The sequence below is a fragment of the Lethenteron reissneri genome, chromosome 55, assembly GCF_015708825.2.
Source record: "Lethenteron reissneri isolate LAM-NWPU_2019-01 chromosome 55, ASM1570882v1, whole genome shotgun sequence".
NCBI classification, from domain to species: domain Eukaryota; kingdom Metazoa; phylum Chordata; class Hyperoartia; order Petromyzontiformes; family Petromyzontidae; genus Lethenteron; species Lethenteron reissneri.
In genome coordinates this window covers 8,986,814-9,011,266 of record NC_083833.1, presented here as the reverse complement: position 1 = coordinate 9,011,266, position 24,453 = coordinate 8,986,814, and the positions used below count along the sequence as shown (strand labels likewise).

General features: G+C 48.3%; 1 protein-coding gene across 1 annotated transcript; it reads right to left on the bottom strand.

Annotated features, from left to right (window-relative positions):
* Positions 1–1,747: 1,747 nt before the first annotated feature.
* APEX2 (apurinic/apyrimidinic endodeoxyribonuclease 2) lies at positions 1,748–16,288 on the bottom strand. Its single transcript, XM_061574371.1, has 6 exons — positions 16,059–16,288; positions 11,904–11,987; positions 10,631–10,835; positions 9,685–9,834; positions 4,043–4,112; positions 1,748–3,800 (listed from the first exon to the last, which is right to left on the bottom strand). Exons 1-6 carry the CDS (start codon positions 16,171–16,173, stop codon positions 2,643–2,645), a joined length of 1,782 nt encoding a protein of 593 aa, XP_061430355.1. The 5' UTR covers positions 16,174–16,288; the 3' UTR covers positions 1,748–2,642.
* Between the last annotated feature and the right edge of the window lie 8,165 nt (positions 16,289–24,453).

The window sequence follows — 24,453 nt, the reverse complement described above, 5'->3', positions numbered from 1 at the left end:
TGGTTTTATATATATTTGTTTGGGGGGGGGGGAGCGGTAGGGGGGGGGGGGTCCACGTAGCGACGGGAGCGAGTTGCTCGTCAGCCGGGCTTTGATTGAGGTCGCAAAGTTACCTTCCCTCGCCGAGGCCGGTGACCTCAATCGCACAGCGAACCCCGCCGGCGAAATCTCGACGCGGTTTTTCATTTCTTTATTTTCCGGTAGACGGTCGGCGAGAGAGGGAGAGACGGAGAGCCCCCGCTGAAAGTTGCACGCGGCACAAAGCCTAGACGCCACTGCGGTGTTCTTATTCTTAGGTTTTTTCGGTAAAGTCACGTAGGTAAAAAATTTAAATTAATAAAAAATAAAATAAAAATCACGACGTTTCGGAGGCAACACAAGCTTCCGTCTTCAGGTGGAACCGTCACAGCACGATAGCTGTATCAAGTGTGTTGCCTCCGAAACGTCGTGATTTTTATTTTACTTTTATTAATTTAAAATTTTTACCTACGTGACTTTACCAAAAAAACCTAAGAATATGAATCCTTGCAGTCACGAAAGCTTCAAATCTAGAATGCAGTGTTCTTCACTAATTTCCAGAGAGAAGGTGGAACCACTTTCGCCGATAAGACATCACCAGTGTGAGGGCCGCCACGCATTCGAAACCTTTGGGGGTTTGACAGCAGCACGATGATGATGGGGGGAGGGGGAGGTGTTCTCACGTGTTGTTGTGGGGGTTCTCACACTCCAGGCTTGGTGACCCAATCGCCACCACCACCACGCGCCCTCTTTCCGCCTTCTCCAATTGTCTCCTGCCCCATTCAAACACTAATGAACTTGTTCCACGCTGCTTCACGCGCCGCCAGATGATTCTTAAACGCACGTCCCACACAACGCGGTAAGCAATTAACGATGTCTGCGTTAGACGAGCCGATCATCCACGTTAAAGGCCGAGGTCTCGGTGAACGTGTGCGTGTGTACACACATGTTCCAACGTGTGTGTGTGTACGAGTCATACTCGTGTGTACGAGTCATACTCGTGTGTGTACACACGTGTTCCATGCATGTGTGCGTGTACCACGTGTGTGTGCGTGTACACATGTTCCACGTGTGTGCGTGTACGCACACGCGTTCCACTCGTGTGCGTACACGCACGGCGACAACGAGCGGCGGGGAGGGTTAGCGTCACAGTCGGTCTCTGGCGGATTCTCAGCGCTCCACGTCGCACCATGAACCGCAAACAAAGCGCCCTCACAAATTAACCGCCTGCACAGTCCATGGGTGACGGCAGATACCGCTAAAACCGAAGGGAGCAAAACCCTCGGGGGTAGGGGCCAACACCACACCCGGCCGCCTTTGTCTCCTCAGTGGCGATGTTTACACACCGAATCGGGTACTCATTTGAGGTGGAGTCGACCTAGGGGAGGCCCAGGACCGATTCAAATAATCGTCAAGCGGTGTTTGCCGCGAGCGGGAATGGAACCCGGTTCGCCGGATTCGTGGCGCGGCGCGCTAACCGCTACACCACCGCTCCCCACAGTTCAAAACGCAGTACGTACATACACACACGCTCAGCGTTATTGACAGACGCACCGATTTTCGAATTTCTCGATGGGACGCTGACGTGTACACGTGGTTATGAATTGCTGGGTGAGGGAGGATGGCGTGCACGACTCGGTACGTACGTCCCACGTGTCGTCAACGCATCCTCGTCTGGATTTTGCGGAGGGAACAAGGCTCAAAGACTCGCGGGATCTAAGCGAACGCTTTTTATTACAAAATAGATTCAGTAAAAATCGTCATATTACCTTCAATACCTGAAATCATCATCAAAACACAAGTGATTTGGTGGGGCAGTGGTGTGCATGTACACGCACGAAAACAAACTCCAGCACATTTACGATGCCATCTAGAAGGGCCCGTTGCTTGAAACGTCACCTGTAATATAACCTGTTGTTATTTTGATACGATTATTTTTTATTTAACAAGTTTTTTATTTTACCAGGTAAGGTCCACGGAGCTACATAGCTCTTTCTCAGAAGTGACCTGGCCACAAACGTGTGTATGTTGAACTTATTTCGCACCGAACGTCGCTAGCCGTGCTAATAGGAAGTGCCTGAGGACAACAAACTAAACGCAAAAATCTGTTTTAAATAAATTATCTTGTCAATATTGATCATTTTAAAAGTGCACAGCTCTGGTGGCTTCCTAATATCGGAAGGAAGAGCATTCCAGACGGCCGCAGAGGGACATCCAAACGCGTGCGAAGCGGTGACCCGTCTTGGTTCAAATGGCAGCCAAAAGCTGCTGCGAGGATGACCGGCGTTCGCGTGATGGTCTGTGTTGATAGCTCAACGAAGTGGCTTATCACGTGGACATTTATCGCAGCCGAATACACGCTGATTCTAAATGTGGAGGGAAAAAACGGGAGATACACCAAAATTCCCAATATACAGGTGTCATCAGGGTCGGGGTCGAACCCACGACCTCCTGCATACCAGCCGAGGTAATTAACATGTCTCCACACACAGAGGCCGCTGAAACACCACAGAGTTGTTGTTTGACGAATGTTGAGAGTTTTCATCGTTTACGAAACCATCGTTTCGTGGCAGCCCACCACCGCAGCGGCCATTGCGAGGCCTCCTTGCGGCCCTCCTTGTGGCTCACCTCTTGGTGACCCAAGTGAACGAGTTGCAGCGAGCCTCCTTGTTCGTCGCGTGGCCCTCAGGACGAGGGCACACGTAGAAGCGGCGCCCGAAATTCTGCCCGGGTTTCTTCACCGTCCTCAGCAGGCACGGCTCGCCGTGGCCCCTGCACGGCGGCGCCGGGGGCAGCCCCTTCAGCACCGACTTCCAAAAATCCGTACCGAGATTCCTCTGCCGCGGCCGGCGGTCGTCGGTCGCGGGGTCGGTGGCGGGGTCAGTGGCGGGGTCAGTGGCGCGGCCGACACTGTCCAGCTCCACGCCCCCCATGCCCCCCGTATCTCCCGCGCCCCCTGCGTCCTCCGCCCACCCCGCGGCCATCGCGGCTCCCTCGGGGGACGTGCCGGAATCCTTGTCGCGACAGGGGACCGGGCCCGCGCACGCGCCGCCGGCCGGAATCGCCGGGTGGAGACGCGCGCCGCCCGCCGGGCGCTTGAGAAAGCTCAGCAGGGTCCCCCTGGCCGGCACGTCGGCCGCCTTGTCGGCCCCCTTCGCCCTCTTGGCCTTTGTGCCGTGCGACTCGCGTGCCGCGCGCTTCACCTTGCCCGCGGCGGCCGCAGGGGTCGCTTTGCCGGCAACGTTCGCGGCACGGTCGACGCGCCGCTCCGACGGGCGGGCCTCGGGTTCGCCGCCGCGGTCAGCCGGCGTCTTCACCAGGAACGCCGAGAGCTTGCGCTGGCGCCCGGCGAACTCGGGCATGAGGTGCGCGCACAGCGGGGGTCGGCGCGGCGCCGGCACGAAGTCGAGCGCCAGCGCGGCGCGCACGGGGCAGTGGTCCGAGCCGAGCACGTCGGGCGCGATGTCGCAGGCCGAGAGGACGCGGGAGGCGGCCAGGGCGCCGTCGGCGAGGACGTAGTCGATGCGCGTGCCGTAGTTGGTGACGCGAGCGCCGGTGACGTTGCACCAGCAGGTGAACGCGTCGGCGCGCGTCGGATGGAAGAGGCGGAAGGCGTCGACGAACCGGGGGCCGGCGGCATCGGGCCACGACGCGCTGACGTCGTCGCTGTTGCGGCTGTCGTCGTCGTGGTCGGTGGGCCGAGGAGGAGGTCTCGCAGAGGGACTGGATTCACAGAGGAACTGGTCCAGCCACTTTCTGCCAGGGTGTTCTTGAAACAGCTCCTGCGGGGAGAATGAATGGTGGGTTATCATTAGTTGTGGTGCAGGCCCATATGATGGTGGTGATTATGGAACATGACGATGCTATTGATGACGATGGTGACAATGCCGAGAATACTTCTTATGACGATGACGGTGACGGTGAGGCTATTAATGCTTCTGATGATGACGATGATGATGGCAGCGGTGATGATGAAGATGATGCCGATTGGTAACGATGGTGGGGCGATGCCCCAATCACTCACGGGATCCTCTGGGTCGCAGTGGTCTATGGGTCTGTGTGCCGTGTTCAGGTCTCCGACCACAATCACGTGGCTGCAAGGGAGGGGGCGGAGAGGACACCGGAGAGACACAGAGATGCCAACGTGACCGGGGTCAGAGCAGCAGCAGAACCCAACGGCACGCAACTTACAGAGCCTGTCCAGATCCCTACCCACACCAAAATCATCGGCCAATATTAACATTTTTATTTTATTTTACCACGTAAGACCCACTCAGAAGCGACCTGGCCACAAACGATAGCTCAACGAGGTGGCTCGTCATCGCGTGGAAATTTATAGCAGCCAAATACTCTAAAGGCACGTAGATTCTAAATGTGGAGGCAAAACCGGAGGACCTGGAGAAAAACTAAACAAATAACGTTATCGGTACCGAGCAGAGGTCGCAACCGGGTACCCGATACCCGTACCCTACCCGATACCCGGCTACCCGGCCGGGTACGGGTACAGGTACCCGTTTGCGACCCTGGTGCGGCCAGGTACGGGTAGGCCGTGAGTCACTGGTGAGTAACTGTTTGTCACTCATTTCCCAACGTCTTGTCTATTCTCACAATTCAAGTTCCTAGAATCAACCCACCCGCGCCTGCAACATGGCTTCATCCCAGAGGTCGCAATCGGGTACCCGATACCTGTACCCTACCCGTACCCGGCCGGGTAGGGTACGGGTACAGGTACCCGTTTGCAACCCTGGTGCGGCTGGGTACGGGTAAGGAATCAAAACCTGTTTGAGACCTCTGATACCGATGCTCCCACCAAGTCCATGCGGGAGGGGCGCATGGCACAGTTTGGCTCCGCTAATTATAGAGTGCCGTGGTCGTGTCGCCACAGTTCTCTGCGGTGAGTGCAATGTCTTTAAAAACAACGGTGCTACGGCCCTCTAAATAAAATGAAAGCTGAACCCGCTCCGAGATTCAGCGGTGAATGGGACACCCGCCCTGCGACTTGCAGACATCTCGGAAAGGGTTAAGGATATTTACGGTCGTAATTTTTAGCCTTCAGTCTTCATCTCTGTGCTGTTAAACTACTCTGTGGGCACGAGTAACTGTCCAGTGCGGGGAAGATTATTTAGAAAAAGTTTTGAGCGTTGTGAATGGATTAAAATGTGCTATTTCATTTCTTTGTTGTGTGTGTGTTTGATGGATGGATCGTATAAAGCAAGACATGAAGACGGTCAACGCATCCCCTGAAGATGCCCTGGACCGAGCCAAATGGAGAAGACAATGCCGAAAAGCGGACCCTGCGCCACAGCGGGAACAACGCTAGGAAGAAGAAGAGTTGTGTGTGTGTTTGAAATATATAACAATCGTTAATTTTGAAAAAATTACTTGCGTGTCGTTTCAATAAACAGTAGCGTCGTCACCATCATACCAACATCATTATCATCATCAATCAGCTGATCGTGTTTAAACCCTCTAGTGGCAATAAAAACAATGGAACTGAGAACACATTAAATCAGTATTCACTCTCCATCGCACCTACAAATACACAAACGCGTACCAGCCCCTATTTTTTTTTTAAGCGTCAATGAAACGTCCCCAGACACCCACACACAAAAAGAATATCTCAACACACGCGCAAGGGGAGGTCAAAGGGTTTAGAATCTGTATTTAGGCTGGAGGAGGAAATCCGATGAGCGCTGAAGCTCTTCTTCTTGGTTCTTTCGGTAAAGTCGCCACGTAGAAGGGAAATAATAAAATAATAAAAATAAAACATAATACAATACAATTCTCACGACGTTTCGGCCACAACACAAGCAGCCGTCCTCAGGTGAAGAACAGGTCTGTCGGAAAGACAGCGTCATTCAGACGTCATTCAGACGCTGTCTTTCCGACAGACCTGTTCTTCACCTGAGGACGGCTGCTTGCGTTGTGGCTGAAACGTCATGAGAATTATTTTATTATGTTTTATTTTTATTATTTTATTATTTCCATTCTACGTGACTTTACCGAAAGAACCAAGAAGATAGTTAAATTGTCCACAGTTGTATCTTATTGAGTGACTGTGTGTTGTTGCCAACTCGCACAGAGTGGCCTCTGTGCGAGTTGGCCGGTGTCTGTGTTGAGTCTGTGTGTGCCCGTGCGAGCCTATGGGTCTCCGTGCGAGTCCGTGCCTCTCCGTGTGAATCTACACGTCTCTGCGTGAGCCCATGGGTCTCTGCGCGAGTCTACGGATCTCCGCGTGAGTCTCAGAGCGGATGGCGCGATGAGGCTGTCAGCGCAGAACCTTTGAGGTCGCCCCGCGTCTCCCTGTGCAACCAGCTGCGGGATCTGTATCTCGATCCGTCTTTGATCACGAACTTCAATACGGGAGGGGGCCCTCGGTTGAAAACCGTGTGGCTCGGCGAAATTCAGGCATCACAGCTATGAGCCGCTGTGTTTCTGTCCTGGCTGAGGGGTGTGTTTTATAACGCCTCACTCACACAGCAGTCAAGCGTCGTACAAATTCATGCAGCAGCTCGAGGCGCTCACCTGGTTCAGGCTCTCACCTGATTCAGGCTCTCACCTGGTTCAGGCTCTCACCTGGTTCAGGCTCTCACCTGTTCAGGCTCTCACCTGGTTCAGGCTCTCACCTGTTCAGGCTCTCACCTGGTTCAGGCTCTCACCTGGTTCAGGCTATCACCTGGTTCAGGCTGTCACCTGGTTCAGGCTCTCACGTGGTTCAGGCCCTCACCTGGTTCAGGCTCTCACCTGTTCAGGCCCTCACCTGTTCAGGCCATCACCTGGTTCAGGCTCTCACCTGTTCAGGCCATCACCTGTTCAGACTAGTATTAGAGAAACCCTGAGCTCTCCGGCTTCACGACTCCAGAGTCGTCGATCAAAGGTTGCGCCCGTTTCTCGAACACGCGCGCTCGATAGACATATAAATAAACGTCCGTCGCCTGCCGGTCCAACTTCCCCCCCCCCCTGTACGCAAACGAAAACTTCCACGACTTTGCAAGAAGCGCATTGCGCCGCGGTGACGTAGCAGCCGGTGCCGCGGAGGGGGTTAAAGCAGGCCGCAGAGAACGGCGGGGGGGGGGGGGCCGCGGCTAATCCGTCATTATCGCCGCCACGGCACGCGAGCAGCAGCAGACCCCCCGGGGGGCCCCCCGTCGCTAAATATTTAATTTTGGCGAAGGCACAAACGTACAATTAGCATTTCACTTAATGCGCCGTGAAATAATTAAGAGCGGCCGCCTGCATGGTAATCTCGCGCGGTGCATGAATAAGTAAATAAATATATGAGATAAAAACACGCGCGGATAATCAGAGCGACGGCAACGCCTCGGTGCACGTCGGGGTTGGAGAGCCGGCCCACGACTTTAGTGGAACCCCCAGGCCGTCCTGAGCATCGCAGCCTCTCAAATAAATGCAGAGCGCGATCCATTTGTAGACGACCCACTGATGCAACGAATGGGGGGACAATTCATCCTCGCTAACCAGGCCCAGGAGTTTCGTCTCGTCCACGCCACGCACCGTGGCCAACGGCTACGCTGCAGGTCACCAAGTCACACAATCGCTCGCTGGCCCATCGACTAACCAGCTCACTCACCCACCCACCCACCCGTCCACTCACCAACCTTCTGATCCAGCCAGTCAACCACTCACTAACCCACTGGATAGATGTTGAACTTCTTTTGAACCTACATCGCCGACCGTGCTAATTGGAGGTGTGGGGGAAGGACAACAAACTAAACACAAAAAGCAGTTCTCAAGAATTTATTATTTTGTCAAACGTTGCGTAGCTCCAGTGGGTTCCAAATCCCAGAAGGAAGAGCGTTCCAGACGGCCCCAGAAGTGCATCTGAGAGCGAACGATGCGGTGACCGTCTTTGATCGATGTTCAACAACCTTCTGACCCACCCACAGCACTCACCCACTCACCAACCTTCTGACCCACCCACTGCACTCACCAACCTACTGTCCCACTCACTCTCCACTTAATCCCCACTCACCCACTCTCCGACTCTCCCACTCACCCACTCACTCAAAACTGCAGGTCAATCCTCTCTCTCTGCTTCTTCCCTCACACTGCTTGCACTTGTGGATCGTTTAGCCCTTGCCTGGCGCACTTTGCCCAACACGGCCGCTGCGAGTCGCTCGCAACATTCGACGGTGCGCAAGCCGCGGTCAGTGACATCTCGCGCTTTTGTCACGTGCAAAGACAAAGATCTCCCCCCCCCCCGTGCAGCCTTTAACAGACTGCTGGGGCCGTTAGCGAGCAGCAGCACCTACGAAGGCCGGCACGGCACACGACGGGGTGGGTGGCCAGCACCACGCCCGGCCGCCTTTGTCTCCCCAGTGGCAATGTTTACACAACGCACCAGGTACTCATTTGTGGCTGAGTTGATCTAGAGAAGGCCCAGGACCGGTTCAGATAATCGTCACCGGTGTTGGTGGCCGTGAGCGCGAATTAAACTCGTTTCTGAAAATAAGCTTTAGAAATCAATGGACCTTATCTGGTAAAATAAAAATAATGTAGTTTTATCGTTTATAGTTTTATAGTGTATAGTTTTATCGTTGATAGTTTGCACATTCCCTCCACCCTGCGATGTCCTGTAAATGCTGCCACTGCCAACGGTTTTGGGCTGGTGGTCACGATTGTCTACGTAACTCTATGGCTCTCTATGTGACTCTATGGGTCTCTACGTAACTCTATGGATCTCTATGTGACTCTATGGATCTCTATGTGACTCTATGGATCTCTATGTGACTATGGGTCTCTATGTAACTCTATGGGTCTCTATGTAACTCTATGGGTCTCTATGTGACTCTATGGATCTCTATATGACTCTATGGCTCTCTATGTAACTCTTCGGCTCTCTATGTGACTCTATGGATCTCTATGCAACTGTACGGATCTCTATGTAACTCTTTGTAACTGCAATGTCCTGTGAGTGGGTGAGTGTGCTGCTGTGATCTGCGGTGTGGTGGTGGTGGTTGAACAAAGTGGGGCATGAGATCAAACAGTCAGGCTGGAAGACCGAGTCCCACATCACGGGCGGAGGAATCAACGAGAGAATCCGAAACAGAATCTGTATCCTGGAGAAATCCGATGAGCTACGAATGCTACAACAACAAACAATACAAAAACAACGATGGGAATGTAAAGTATAGGAAAGGTAAACAAATCGCTAAAAATAAATACATTGAACAGATAATGTACGCCAGTTAAAATTTTCCCAAGCTTCAGCAAGGCAAACACTGTCCCAGACCACACCAAGACAACAACACACAGTCACTCAATAAGATACAACTGTGGACAATTTAACTATCTTCTTGGTTCTTTCGGTAAAGTCACGTAGAAGGGAAATAATAAAATAATAAAAATAAAACATAATAAAATAATTCTCACGACGTTTCGGCCACAACACAAGCAGCCGTCCTCAGGTGAAGACCAGGTCTGTCGGGGGACGGCTGCTGGCGTTGTGGCCGCAACGTCGTGAGAATGATTTTATTATGTTTTATTTTTATTATTTTATTATTTCCCTTCTACGTGACTTTACCGAAAGAACCAAGAAGATGAATCCCTGCAGTCACGAAAGAAGCTTTAAATCGAAATTTAATTATCGTAAACAGAAGGCGATTGACATTCCGGCGCTGCGGCGCTGCGACCGGCGTAGGGCCTCACCTGCCGCTGTTGCGCAGGGCGACGCAGCGAGCCTCCAGGAGCCGGTAAAAGCGGAGCTTGAAGTCTCCGCGGTGAGGCCTGTCTGGGTCGGCGCGGGGACAGTAGACGTTGACGATGGCGAGGGTCCGCTCTTCCCCGCTCCCCGCCAGCCTGTGGGCGCACACACAGCGCAAGAGCACGCGCACGGAATAAACAACCGCCGCCGTTCGCCACCGAGTGGTGGTGACGTCACCACGGCGCTTCACGTTGCCGTTCGCCACTAAGTGGCGCCGCGGTGGTGAGATATGAACTCCCTCACCTGGTATGCAGGAGGTCGTGGGTTCGATTCCGACCTTTGCATGTTTTCCCCGTGGTAGCGTGAAGTATTCTCCGGGTCCTCCGGTTTATCCCTCCACATTTAGATGCAAGTGTTTAGAGTATTTGGCTGCTTTAAATTTTCACGCGATAAGCCACTTCTGAAAAAGAGCTACATAGCTACGTGGCTCTTACCTGGTAAAATAATAGTTTAAGTGGCAGTGACGTCACCCCTACATCTCACCAGGTACTCATTTGAGGACTGAGTCGACCTAGCTGAGGCCCATGACCGGTTCAGATAATCGTCACTGGTATTGGCTGTGAGCGCAAACTTAATCTGGATTGCCGTGTCCATAGCGCGGCGTGCTAACCGCTGCACTTCCGCTCCCCAAACGCTAACAGACGACGTACCAACACGCGAAGAGCGTTTGGGCTTCACACACGGGGAGATGATCAAATGGTGAGCGTGTGCACCTAGCCTGGCAAGGCCAGAGCAGTCACCCTCCCTGGCCCTTGGTGGCGATAGGTGGGGTAGGAGCGGTGGCGCAGTGGTTAGTGCACCGTGTGAGCGCCTCTCTTCTCCCCACGTCTCCCTCTCCCCTCCACCTTCCCCACCCCCCTCCCCTCTCCCCGATGTCGCGCGGCCGCTCACCGCACGCGGTGCTGCGTCACCACGGCCCTGCCCTCGGCGTCCAGAGCCTGCAACTCGTCGACGGTGAACTCGCTGGTGTCGCCGTAGCAGCCGACGCTGCCGTCGCTGCCGTCGTCCCGGCGGCCGCTCGCCCCTCGCAGGAGGCCAGACAGCCCCTCCTCGGCGGCCAGGGGGGTGGCCACGTCCCTGCAGTACGTGGCCACGCCTGCCCACGCGGCGGGGACACGCCACTTTGTTTAAACCACTGCCGTTGGTGCCAAAATATGCAATTTAAAACACGTGGTGTCTCACGATAACGTCGAAACTCCGTGGAGGTGAGGTGATGCGTTCGGTTGATATGCGGGGCCTAGAGGGATGGTGATGGCATGGAGAGGTCTTCATCCAGCAGCGGATAGGGCATGGCTAAAGAGGATGTGCAAACCAACATTTATATTTGGCTAACTGAATTATTTTGTTTAACCCAGTGATAATGCTACATCCACAAGTGTACTTAATACATTGAAACTATTAAAACATTTTCATTTTACCAGCTTAGGCCCACTGAGCTATATAGTTCATTTTGAGAGGCAACCTAGCCACAAATTATAGCTCAACGACGAGTGTTAACACGTGGAAATGTATCGCAGCCAAATACTCTAAACGCGTGATGTTCATTCTAAATGTGGAGGAGAAAAATCGGAGGACCCGGAGAAAAATCCACGCGACCACAGGGAGAGAGACATGCACCCTCCAAATATATAGGTGTCAGGGTCGGGATCGAACCCACAACTTCCTGTATACCAGGTGAGGTAGTTAACATCCCTCCACTGGGTTGCCGGGATCATAGAGTGGTCGATAACATCGACTCTAGAGGGATGATAGGCCAAGTTAACCCCCCCCAACCAGGATTTGAACTGGAAACTTTCCGATTGGGAGCTGCTCGCTCACCCACCAGTTGACTCGCAATATGTTGAGATGATTCCTAACAGGGGTGAAGCTGTGCCAGAGGTCGCAAACGGGTTTTGATTCCTTACCCGTACCCGTAACCGGCCGCACAAGGGTCGCAAATGGGTACCCGTACCCGGCAGGGTACGGGTACCCGTACGCTACCCGTACCCTACCCGAAATGAGTGACAAACGGTTACTCACCGGTGACTCACGGCCTACCCGTACCCGGCTGCACCAGGGTCGCAAACGGGCACCCGTACCCGGCTGGGTACGGGTAGCCGGGTATCGGGTAGGGTACGGGTATCGGGTACCCGGTTGCGACCTCTGAGCTGTGCTCCCATCTCACCAGAGTAGCCGCTGCGGACCCTTGAGAAGCTGAAGTAGGCATTGTAGCCGTCCACTACGGCCGTGGGTTCGTCCAGAAGGTCCCCTAGAAAAAACACAAAGACGGCCCCTGTAACCTTCGCAGATTGTTGGGGCAAGTGCTGTAAGCGAGCACATTTTAAGGATGGCACGGCACACGACGGGATGGTGTGGCCGGGACCATGCCCTGCTACATTGGTCTCATACTCTTAGGTTTTTTCGGTAAAGTCACGTAGGTAAAAAATAAAATAATAATAGAAATAAAATAATAAATCACGACGTTTCGGAGGCAACACAAGTCTCCGTCATCATGTGGTTCTTTCGGTAAAGTCACGTAGAAGGGAAATAATAAAATAATAATGCAAATTCCTTTGTCAAGGCGCCCTTCCTCCCCTTACCCAGCTTAAATATACGCTGCCAAGCTTGGTGGTGTTCATTCAGACGCTGTCTTTCCGACAGACCTGTTCTTTACCTGAGGATGGCTGCTTGCGTTGTGGCCGAAACGTCGTGAGAATTGTATTTTATTATGTTTTATTTTTATTATTTTATTATTTCCCTTCTACGTGACTTTACCGAAAGAACCAAGAAGATGAATCCCTGCAGTCACCAAAGCTTTAAATCAAAGGTCCAAACTGTATTGATACAGTAAATTTAGCTGTGACGGTCCCACCTGATGACGGAGACTTGTGTTGCCTCCGAAACGTCGTGATTTATTATTTTATTTCTATTTTTTTTTACCTACGTGACTTTACCGAAAAAACCTAAGAGTATGAATCCTTGCAGTCACGAAAGCTTCAAATCTAGAATGCATTGGTCTCCCCAGTGGTGATGGTGACACACCGCAGGATGTACTCATTTAAGGCTGAGTCGACCTACCTCTACCGACAATCGGAGGTGGTTTCAATTCACACCCATGGAGGAGGCCAAGTGGCTCACAAGTCAGAGCGCTGAGAATTTGGGTTCGAATCTGGGTTTCAGCCACTTGTGATTAGACCTGGTCCTCAAGCGAGTTGATGAACCAGGAGGTATGCAGAAGAGAGATTACCAAAGAGATGAGATGCACTCATCAAGAGACACATTTGTTCAGGACACATGGGAAATATATTTTTAAGAGCTCTTAAAAGAAATAATTTGGTGATGTCGCACTGCTAGTGCTAATAATACAAATGCAATACATTCACGTGCTATGAAGGGTCATTGCCCGAAACGTCGCCTATAATAGATTCAGTTTTTTAAGGCCACACACTCGGTGTTATTGATTAACTAGCTTAACTGCGCATCATATGACCCGTTCATATAAATCGAATTTAACAAAAAAGACTAAGATGGAAAGATTGTATTGAAATATATGTATAAAAAAAGTCTCTAAACATCACATTTGGTGTTAATTGACGATCGTTATTCTGTAATGTTGGTGGATTTTTCTGTTTACGCAAAGTCACTTTAAGATGTTTTCTTGTTCATGTTTTTTTGTTTGTTGCGGTTGCACCCAATTCAAGAGCCGAATGGCTCACAGGGCTATACCAAATAAATGAAACTGAAAAACTGAAAACTGAAGAGATAAAAATACCAAAACTGGGTCGCACTTGGTTTTTATCAAAAGCGACATTGAATACATAGCGAGAAAATTGATTACTCCTATAACAAACTAATAATTAGTTACGATGATCAATGTGTCGTGTTTGATTTTTGCAAGCGGTATATGAGACATTCAAACGTAACAACAGATATGGGTAAAACCCGGAGATATACTCGGAAGGGATAACAAATTATATTATTCAGAAGATGTAAGTGTTATTCTGTTGGGGATGTAAATCTAAACAAGGGGATGTCGTCGAGGGTTGGAAATGAACCGCGAAACGCCAAGTCGTGGGGCTGCAGTCAGTCACGTGGTGCTGTGCGTTCAGTCACGTGGTGATGTGCGTTCAGTCACGTGGTGCTGTGCGTTCAGTCACGTGGGGCCGTGCAGTCAGTCACATGGGGTGTTTGCAGCCAATGAAGAGGCGGCCTGGCGCTGTTCCAATCAGTTAAATCAAAAGTTAAACATTTTCGATTTAATAAAAATAAAACATAAAATACAATTCTCACGACGTTTCGGCCACAATGCAAGCAGCCGTCCTCAGGTGAAGAAACGTCGTGAGAATTGTATTTTATTATGTTTTATTTTTATTATTTCCCTTCTACGTGACTTTACCGAAAGAACCAAGAAGATGAAAAGTTAAACAAGCAACTAATACAACTAAAATCCTGCACGTCCCTGCCCCCGCCACACAGCACAAACCTACACAAGCATCACTTTTAAACAAGTTGTGTGCTCAACATTTATTTTAAACGCAGTGTTTATATGTATGCACTGTTTTGAACCGTAGTGTTAATTGGTGAGCGGTGGGGGGGGGGGTCATTTAGTGTAATAATTGTACACTTTTAACAGAACCAGGGGTAGCTTACTATAAATATCGACGCCTATTCTAACAATGCGTACTACAATAGCAACGTTGATAGCAACGTTAGAGGAGTCGTACACCCCTAGCTGCCAGTGCTATTCAGTGGCCTAAAATAAAATGTTTCGCTCCGGATGATCGCTGCAAAGTATGACCTGTGTTTTGATTTAGTGTGCTGATCTTAAAGGTGCATTGAAAAATGTTGATACTCCGACTGATGCTCCTGCTGTTGTGGAGTGACTCATGCAGCCAGCTATGGCTGCAGGGTTTTGTGGTACGTTGTTTATGTCGTTTATTGTGAAAATTCCGTCAGTTCCTATGATCACTGTTTCATTGCTTTATTTTGGTGATTTCGAAAAGTTTACTGGTTTGGCCATGTTTGTGTTGTTGTAGTAGAGTTAGACTGATGGCCTTAATCTAAGTTGTCTTCTTCTTGGTTCTTTCGGTCAAGTCACGTAGAAGGGAAATAATAAAATTATAATAATAAATACTCCGATTATAATTATTTTATTATGTTTTATTTTGTTATTTTATTATTTCCCTTCTACGTGACTTTACCGAAAGAAGATGAATCCCTGCAGTCACGAAAGCTTTAAATCGAAATCTAAGTTGTCTTGTGGTTGTTGTTGTTTGACTTGCATCCCACTGGGATTTCTGCACAGTGTTGGTGTACGGTGTTTTTTCTGCAATATTTAGCTGTCTTTTCTTGGATTTTCTGTTTGCACTTAGTCACATAGTCACTTTAAGATGTTTTTTTGTTTTTTTTTGTTTGTTGCGGTTGCACCCGATTCAAGAGCCGAATGGCTCACCAGGGCTATACCTAATAAATGAACGTTAACAACGTTAACAACAGTCCAACATCTTCTTGGTTCTTTCGGTAAAGTCACGTAGAAGGGAAATAATAAAATAATAAAAATAAAACATAACAAAAATACAATTCTCACGACGTTTCGGCCACAACGCAAGCAGCCATCCTCAGGTGAAGAACAGGTCTGTCGGAAAGACAGCGTCTGAATGAAACACCACCAGGCTTGGAGCGTATATTTAAGCTGGGTTGGATTATGTTTTATTTTTAAATCCTTTATATTAAGTTCACTTGCTTGCTTGCTTGCGCGCTTACGACCGTGCAAATCTTTCGGTCGTTTTTTAACCCACTTCCCGTGATCCAATCGAGCTGACATTTTCCACACAGACTCGTTGTGCGTGACAATTAATGTTCCTGAATTTTTTTTTCCAAAATGGTACACTTTTTAGGACAAAAATATTATATGTAATTACCAATTGCTTAATGGTGCAATGCAATCATCTGACCCATAGGTGGCAGCCATCTCAAGCCAGAGGACGAGAGGACTCTAGCCGCCACGCATATAAAGGATTTATAGTGAAAAACTTAGTTTTTACGGGTTTACTTATTATTATTTTATTACTTCCCTTCTACGTGACTTTACCGAAAGAACCAAGAAGATGAATCCCTGCTGCAGTCACTGAAAGCTTTAAATCGAAACAGTCCAACACTAACACGCAGTGCCGTGTAGAGCCGCGTTCATACTAACTTCCGTACATCCTACGGCGACTCACGACGCTTTAGACGTCAACGCGATCACGACTTCCTTTGCAGTACAATGACAACGACAGCCCTGGCAATTACAATGAGGAGAAGGAGAGGGGGGTGGACCGAAACGTCGGCCTTCACTCACTCGTAACTTTGGTCTCCTGTAAGCAGACAACGTCGGCGTCGAGCGAGTCCAGCAGCGCCTTGAGGCTCACGCGAGAAGCTCTAATCCCGTTGATGTTCCACGTCAGGACGCTCATGTTAATTAATCGCTGCTATTATGTTTTTGTTGCAGCTAATAAATTAAACTTAAACGTTGTGAGAGGGTTGGTGACGTTGGCGGGAAAAGGCCTCGCTCGGCTAAGCGCGCTAGGCCCCATGTGGGGGGTGGGGGGGGGCGGTAACGTCGCTCGTGATTGGTCAGAAATTAACCGCCCCCGCCGCGGCTCTCAGCCAATCGCATCGCGACTTCTCTCTTGGGCCCTCCTCTTAACTCGTTACACGTGTTGGTCCGGGCGAGGGTCAGAGTCCGAAACGTCGCCCAGCTGCGTTGTAGGGTTGTCAACGCAGATTGAAGCTGTACCGGGGGATGTGTGTGTCTCACGTCCCCCCCCCCGCCAACGTTACGTCATGTCATCATGGGACCTCTCTTGCCAGTATCACAATATACGAAGAGGTTTTACCCTTTCTGGCAATTAACAGCTGTTTTAAAACAACAGCAACGACACAGCTCTTGTTTTAAAACAACAACAACAAAACAGCTGTTGTTTTAAAACAACAACACAGCTGTTGTTTTAAAACAACAACAAAACAGCTGTTGTTTTAAAACAACAACAAAACAGCTGTTGTTTTAAAACAACAACAAAACAGCTGTTGTTTTAAAACAACAACAAAACAGCTGTTGTTTTAAAACAACAAAACAGCTGTTGTTTTAAAACAACAAAACAGCTGTTGTTTTAAAACAACAAAACAGCTGTTGTTTTAAAACAACAACACAGCTGTTGTTTTAAAACAACAACAACAAAACAGCTGTTGTTTTAAAACAACAACAAAACTGCTGTTTTTTTTAAAACAACAACAACAAAACAGCTGTTGTTTTAAAACAACAACAAAACAGCTGTTGTTTTAAAACAATAACAATATAGCTGTTAAATCTTGATTTAAAGCTTTCGTGACTGCAGAGATTCATATTCTTGGTTCTTTCTGTAAAGTCACGTAGAAGAAAAATAATAAAATAATGCAAACATGAAACAATAGGGAAATAATGAAATAATACAAATATTAAACAATGGTTTTATATTTGTATTATTTTAACAATAGTTTTTATTTGTATGAATGTATTATTTCCCTTCTACGTGACTTTACCGAAAGAACCAAGAACATAATATAGCTGTTGTTTTAAAACAACAAAACAACTTCTGTTTTAAAAACAGCTGTTTTATTGCCAGAAAGGGAAAACCCTATTCTTATATTACGTAATGCCATTTAATGGTACAATACTGTTAAACTCGTCCACAATATCAATTCACTGTTTAATTGTGTTTTGGTGGAAGGGAATAGCATTCCTTAAAATCAACTGACGTATACATTACGTGCATTCATTACAAGTCAAAAAACATCCTTAAATATCCTCTATTAAAATATTCCGGGATGCCTTCAATTTTCGCCAGGAGATCGATCCGTGACGGTTGGCAACCTCGATTGTGTACATTGTCTAGATCTGAAGTTTTCGTGACTGCAATGATCGATACTCTTTGGTTCTTTCGGTAAAGTCACGTGGGTATAAAATAAATATGGCATTTTATTTATTTATTATTTTATACCTACGTGACTTTACCGAAAGAACCAAAGAGTATGGATCATTTTGTATACTGTCATGTCTCCTGCACAGCTGTCAATCCCCATACGGTTTAGCAGTATTTTTGTGCAGGGAAATTGAGTTTTCAGGTCCGTACGGCGTACAGCCGTTTCAATACGGGCAACAGCAAAAAAAAATGTGTCTCTTTGTTTGTGTTTCTCCCTTGTGATGGGACTTTGTAGGATTAACTTTGAGATTTTTAAGGGCACGGGGTGACCAATAAGGTCTGAGTTGGTCTCGAACAATGTAAAGGCACTGATAAGGGGTATGGTTCTAGATTTGAAGCTTTCGTGACTGCAAGGATTCATATTCTTAGATTTTTTTCGGTAAAGTCACGTAGGTAAAAATTTAAAATTAATAAAAGTAAAATAAAATAAAATCTTCTATTTTTATTTTACTTTTATTAATTTTATTTTTTTACCCACGTGACTTTACCGAAAAAAACCTAAACATAAGGGGTATGGTGTCACTCGACATCCTTACAAACGCGATTTTGCGTCTCCGGCGATATCCTGCATGTAACATCATACTCACGCCACATGTATTCGAAAGGGGGAGAAAAAAAAGTTTGCTGGCCGAGTTCCTGCCTGGATTCCTGCCTGGCTGGCTGGCGTGGATGACGTCACCTGCATCCCACAGCGTTGAGCCGGGTGCGGGAGCCGTGATGACGTCACGCGCCTAATCCATAATAAAAGTTTATTTTTCTTGGGTTAGATCGCGTCGATATAAATGCGTCGTTAAACCCACCACCACCCGACACAGCCGATCAGTAAGGTTTGTCACGCGAACACAACGTGGCAATTAGTTACTAGCTCAGCACACCGGTTGTGTGTTGGAGAGTAAACCCACTACGACATTTACAATTCGAGTTCCGTGACATTCCGCCGGTGATAACAACAACAACAATCAGCAGCATCAGGCGATGAACCAGAATTCCTCCTCCTGTATCGGTCTTAGATAGAGAAGCAGAGGTGATACTCGTACCCCACCACCCCACCACCACACCCACCCCACTAACTACACCACCACCCACCCACTCCCACCCACCACCACACCCACCAACCACATCCACCACCCACCCCCTCCACCCCACCACCCACCCACCAACCACACCAACACCCACCCCCTCTAACCCACCACCCACCAACTACACCACCACCCACCCACTCACCCACTCACTCACCCACCTACTCACTCACCCACTGACTCACTCACTATTCACTCACCCACCCACTCACTCACCTACTCACCCACCCATCCACTCATCCACTCACTCACCTATTCACTCAACCACCCACCCACTCAACCACCCACTCAACCACCCACTCAACCACCCACTCAACCACCCACTCAACCACCCACTCAACCACCCACTCAACCACCCACTCAACCACCCACTCGCTCGCCCACCCACCACACTGCAGAGGTCACCTCACTTCTCTCCGCTTCTCTCCTCGCACTGTGGAATTTCTTTATCCCATAATCATCATCATCGTCGTGGTCGTCTCTTTCTCCACCAAACCTCTCAGAATATTATCTAAAACAGAGCCAAAAAAATCTGAAGCAACATTTACAAATTAGCAAACGTTCTAACCGCCCCGTATGTAACTCAGCAACGAACGTGGTCACGACGGAAAGTAGAGTAGAAGTCACCTTACCGCTTGTGCCCAATGCGACACGCCACGTCGCGCTGGGCGCTCATAATTGATTCCTCGATTTTCATTTGGCCCGGGCCGGCGGAAACAAGCGATGGCTCCTAAATTAATGACACGACGCGTTAGGCGCGTGCGGTTCCACGCGGGTAGCCGCGTACGTCACAGTGCATCGCCCCCCCTCCCCCCTGTTCCTCACCTGCGAGACGCCTCTAATTGAATGATTAATAGATTCCACCCGCCCCACCCCCACCCCCTCCTTTCCCTCCACCCATCTCTGTCCACGTACCCTTGACCCTTGTGCAATGCCGGGTTCCACGCCTGAGCGATCAGTTGCACAACTTTTGGTTGCATGCACGCCAGCCGAATTGCTCGCACGTGAACGTCTGGGCAACCGGTTGCGAGCAGTCGCGCAACCGGTTGCGAGCAATCGCGCAACCGGTTTGCGAGAAGTCGCGCAACTAGTTGCGAGCAGGCGCGCAACCGATTGCGAGCAATCGTGCAACCGGTTTGCGAGCAATCGGGCAACCGGTTGCGATCGCGCGTGCCCCGTGTGTGTGTGTGTGTGCAATTGTGGTGGTTCATTGCGTCCCTTCCGACAAGCAAGCCAGTATCAGGACTCAAGGTAAGTGAAAGTGAAATTGATATTTTTTCTCGATTCATGTTACTTTATTTTGTTTGTTTTTACCATACAGTTACATGCAGAGTTACATGCAAATGTACAATATTTCTTCTTATTTATGAGTTTAACAATTCTTCCCTTTTTTGTTGAACCGTAACACATTTCATAACACTCACCATATGAGCATCTAAATAGAGTGCATTACTGTTCCGACTGTAATGGTTCGATAGAGGCGCACACACTCTCGTATAGAGGCAACACTATTTATGAACACAACTGTTAACGCACTAGACATAAGGTGGTGACCAGCGACCTATCCTCGCTAACACCGACACTCTGACCACAATACCTGCAGTCGGAGTGCAAACAAAAAACATAACTCTGATAATGTATGCACTGTCCCTGAAATGTATCGGTCCACACCCGAGACAGCTTTTCTTAGAGCCGAGTCTCACATGGTGTTGGACCAGATGACGCCAAAAGGTGCACAACTCAAAGACAATGCACCATCAGAGTATGAGAGCTCGGGGTAAGCATTTACACCATTGGAACCTCATTTGCCAGTAAAACATATGATAATTGTTTTTTTACCCGTTCATCTGGCAACAAAACTGACACCTTTTTTTACAAGGAGTCATGTTTGCATAGACCACAATACCTGCAGTCGGAATGCAAACAAAAAACATAACTCTGATAATGTATGCACTGTCCTTGAAATTGATTGGTCCACACCCGAGACAGCTTTCTTTAGAGCCTAGTCTCACATGGTGTTGGACCAGATGAAGTGTCTCCATGAGGCGTCTTCATCCCGGACCCGAGCAGCCCCGCACGCGGTGCGGGCCCCTTTATATGCGCCTCGGCCACGTCCAGGCCACGCCCAGGACACGCCCACCTTCTCGAACCCTCGAGAAAGCTCTGCTCCTGGCCACGTGACCCCCAAGGTCCCCCCTGGGGCCCCCGGCCCCCACCTTGATCCGGTCACGTGTCCGACTGGGTTCACACTGCCTGACACAACCACCGTGACACTGACTAACAGCCTCCACACTCCCGGACCCGGCCGTGACGTCATTCATACATGCCCAACATAGTGACGTCATGTGTGTGTACAGACTCAACACGTAGTGACTTACGAACCGTTCGACTTACGAACGGGCCTCAGGATATTAACAAGCACTGCTTTCTCCCTATGTTCCGTTTTTAATTGATAAAAGCTACCAAACTGCCTCTACTTGATTATTGTGACATCGTGTATAAATCAGCCCCAAGTACTGTACTGAAGAAGCTTGACTCAATGTATCACTCGGCCTTAAGATTTGCATTGAACTGCCCATATAGGACTCACCACTGAGATCTCTACATTGGGTCAAACTTAACATCTCTCAATGTTCGACGGCTTGTGCACCAGATTTTATTTATTCATGATGTACTTACAAAAAAACTCCACAGATTACCTGCTGGATCTCCTCTCTGTTTCAAAGAACAAATTTGACCTAAGGTCTTCGCTCATTTACCAGCTTCACATTCCCTATTGCCGTACAAATACTGGAGGAAGGGCCTTTGCTATTGATGCCCCCAGGGTCTGGAATGCTATTGCCAATAAACTGCAACTTGAATCACTACCTATGAGATCTTCACTCAAAACTGCTCTCGAGGAGTTATACACCCCGAGCTGCCACTGCAATTTAGTGGCCTAAATTACAATGTTTCGCTCTGGATGATCGCTGCAAAGTATGCAAAGTATGCAAAGTATGATCTGTGTTTTGATTTAGTGTGCTGATCTTAAAGGTGCATTGAAAAATGTTGATACTCCGACTGATGCTCCTGCTGTTGTGGAGTGACTCATGCAGCCAGATATGGCTGCAGAGTTTGGTAGTACATGTTGTTTACGTCGTTTATTGTGAAAATTCGGTCACAGTTCCTATGATCACTGTTTCATTGCTTTTATGGCATTATTTTGGTGATTTTCGAAAAGTTTTTTGGTTTGGCCATGTTTGTTTGTTGTTGTACAGAGTTAGACTGATGGCCTTAATCTAAGTTGTCTTGTTGTTGTTATTTGACTTGCATCCCACTGGGATTTTTGCACACAGTGTTGGTGTACGGTGATTTTTCTGCAATATTTTGCTGTCTTTTCTTGGATTTTATGTTTGCACAGTCACTTTAAGATGTATTCTTGTTCATGTTTTTGTTTTTTGTTTGTGACGTTTGCACCCGATTCAAGAGCCGAATGGCTCACAGGGCTATACCAAATAAATGAACTTAAACTTGAGTTCGTAAGTTGATGACTGCCCGATACACTTTAGGGGATTTCCCACGTGTATACATAGCACAAATATGTCTACAATGTTACCACGGCTCCAGATAAAAACCGAAATATCAGGTTTAACAAAATAGATATTCAAATCTAAGATAATGTTTGCTGGCTTGTCTTAACGATAAATGTGGAGTACTTGAAGTGGACGCGAGGTGAGGATCACAGTCAGTTCGCAAGAATGTGCTGCAAGTGGACGTGCTCCCGCTGCCTCGTTGGGACGATATGTTTCCCATTTCTTCCGTGTCTCATTTGCTGCTGGTGTAAGTCCTTCTCTTTAGTAAGCTTGCACTGGACGGATGTTGAAGCTCTTTTGCGCCGTACGTAGCCAAGCGTGCTAATTGGAGGCGCGGATAGCTTGCGGATAACAACGTACAACATTTTACAATGCGTGCGTGTTTTTTTTTATGGATAGAGTTGATAAAATGTAAATGTTGGTTCTCACATCATCATCATTAGCCATAGTCTATCCACTCTTAATCATTATTTGAGGTTTCCCTATCCCGAAATGTCTCACCGATTGTCTTTTTCAGGAGGGTCCTTGCAAATTTTCGCAATGATTGTTGTGAATATTACAATTTTGTGAGTTGTCAATTGTACATCAATACTCAACATGCAATTAAAACAATTCTAAACAATGCGAACATATATATTGTGACTTAAAACTTTCGTGACTGCAGGAATTCATATTCTTGGTTCTTTCGGTAAAGTCACGTAGATAGAAAACAGAAATCCAAATTAAAAGCAAAAAACCCACGACGTTTCGATCGCAACACAAGTGATCTTCTTCAGGTGGAGAGAAAAAAAAGCTATTTTCTTTATTTTTGTTTTCTATCTATGTGACTTTACCGAAATAACCAATAATATATTTACAGTAAAAACCTTGGATTGCGAGTAGCTTAGTCTGCGAGTGTTTTGCAAGACGAGCAAATTTTTTAAAATAAATATTAATTTGATAAACAAGCGAGGTCTTGCAATACGAGTAGTACGTGCATACGCTTTGTCGGCCGAGCGTCACGTGATCACAACTGATATACGAGTGCTTTGATATACGAGTGCTTTGGATTACAAACACGTTTCCGGAACGAATTATGATCGCAATCCAAGGTTTTACTGTATATTTTGTATTTAATCAGTTTAACACGTAAGCTTTCGCGACCAATATCTTCCATAATATAGGTTTTTTTTTTTTTGGGTTAGATCGCATGAATATAAATGTGTTGTTAAACCCGCCACCACCGACACAGCAAATTAGTAAGAGATGTCACAACATCTATCCCTCTCTATAAGGAACGAAACGGGAGGCTTTCGCCACAAATCTGGCTCTCGCCTGATGATGCTGGTTGTAATTACTGGCAAAACGTCGTACTCAGATTGTAAATGTTGTGGCTTGGCTCTCCAACACATCGGTGTTGCTGTACTAAGAACAAATTGACACGTTCTATTTATGTGACAAACCTTACTAATTGGCTGTCGGGTGGTGGCGGGTTTAACGACACGTTTATATATTTACGCGATCTAACCCAACAAAAAAGACACTTATATTACGGTTGTATTTAATCGTTTGCAGGTAGTTTTTCACACGTATCGAATTTGGGCCGTGACGCGGGCACACAATGGCCTACTCCGAAGAATGGTCTCATGAGGATCTTGACGTCCGCTATGCGACAGACAAGCGTGTGTCATTGTGGGAGTGCCCTCGTAGTATACCCGTAGTATACCTACTATACTACTAGGACTCAAGATCGGCCTCTGTGGAGGAGGCTCGTGAAGGACGCTGCTGCTGCTGCTACTGGGCAGTTGGAGGCAGTCGCCCTCCAGGAACAACGGAGGACAGAGGAGCGATGATCACAACAACGAACGGAGCACCGGGCGGATAAAATACAGCAAGTTGGCACAGTAGGGAGCACAGGTAGTGCATCTACCAGTCATACTCAGTCAGCCAACCCATGGCACCTGGGCCTGTCCCGAGACCTCCTGTCAGCGAGCTTTCGACACTTCGCTTGACCTAAAAGTGCACCTGGCCTGGCACAGGCGCCGTGGTGACGTCACCGCCACTCAGTGGCGAATGGCGGCTGTATTGCTATTGGCACCTGTAGT

What these genes read in the sequence shown, in the direction of transcription:
- APEX2 (XM_061574371.1), bottom strand. Translation starts at nt 16,173, where the DNA reads ATGAGCGTCCTGACGTGGAACATCAACGGGATTAGAGCTTCTCGCGTG. An exon ending in GTGACGCAGCACCGCGTGCG is followed by an intron (nt 9,835 to 10,630) that starts GTGAGCGGCCGC and finishes GTGCGCCCACAG; the next exon opens with GCTGGCGGGGAGCGGGGAAG. An exon ending in ACTGCGACCCAGAGGATCCC is followed by an intron (nt 3,801 to 4,042) that starts GTGAGTGATTGG and finishes TTCTCCCCGCAG; the next exon opens with GAGCTGTTTCAAGAACACCC.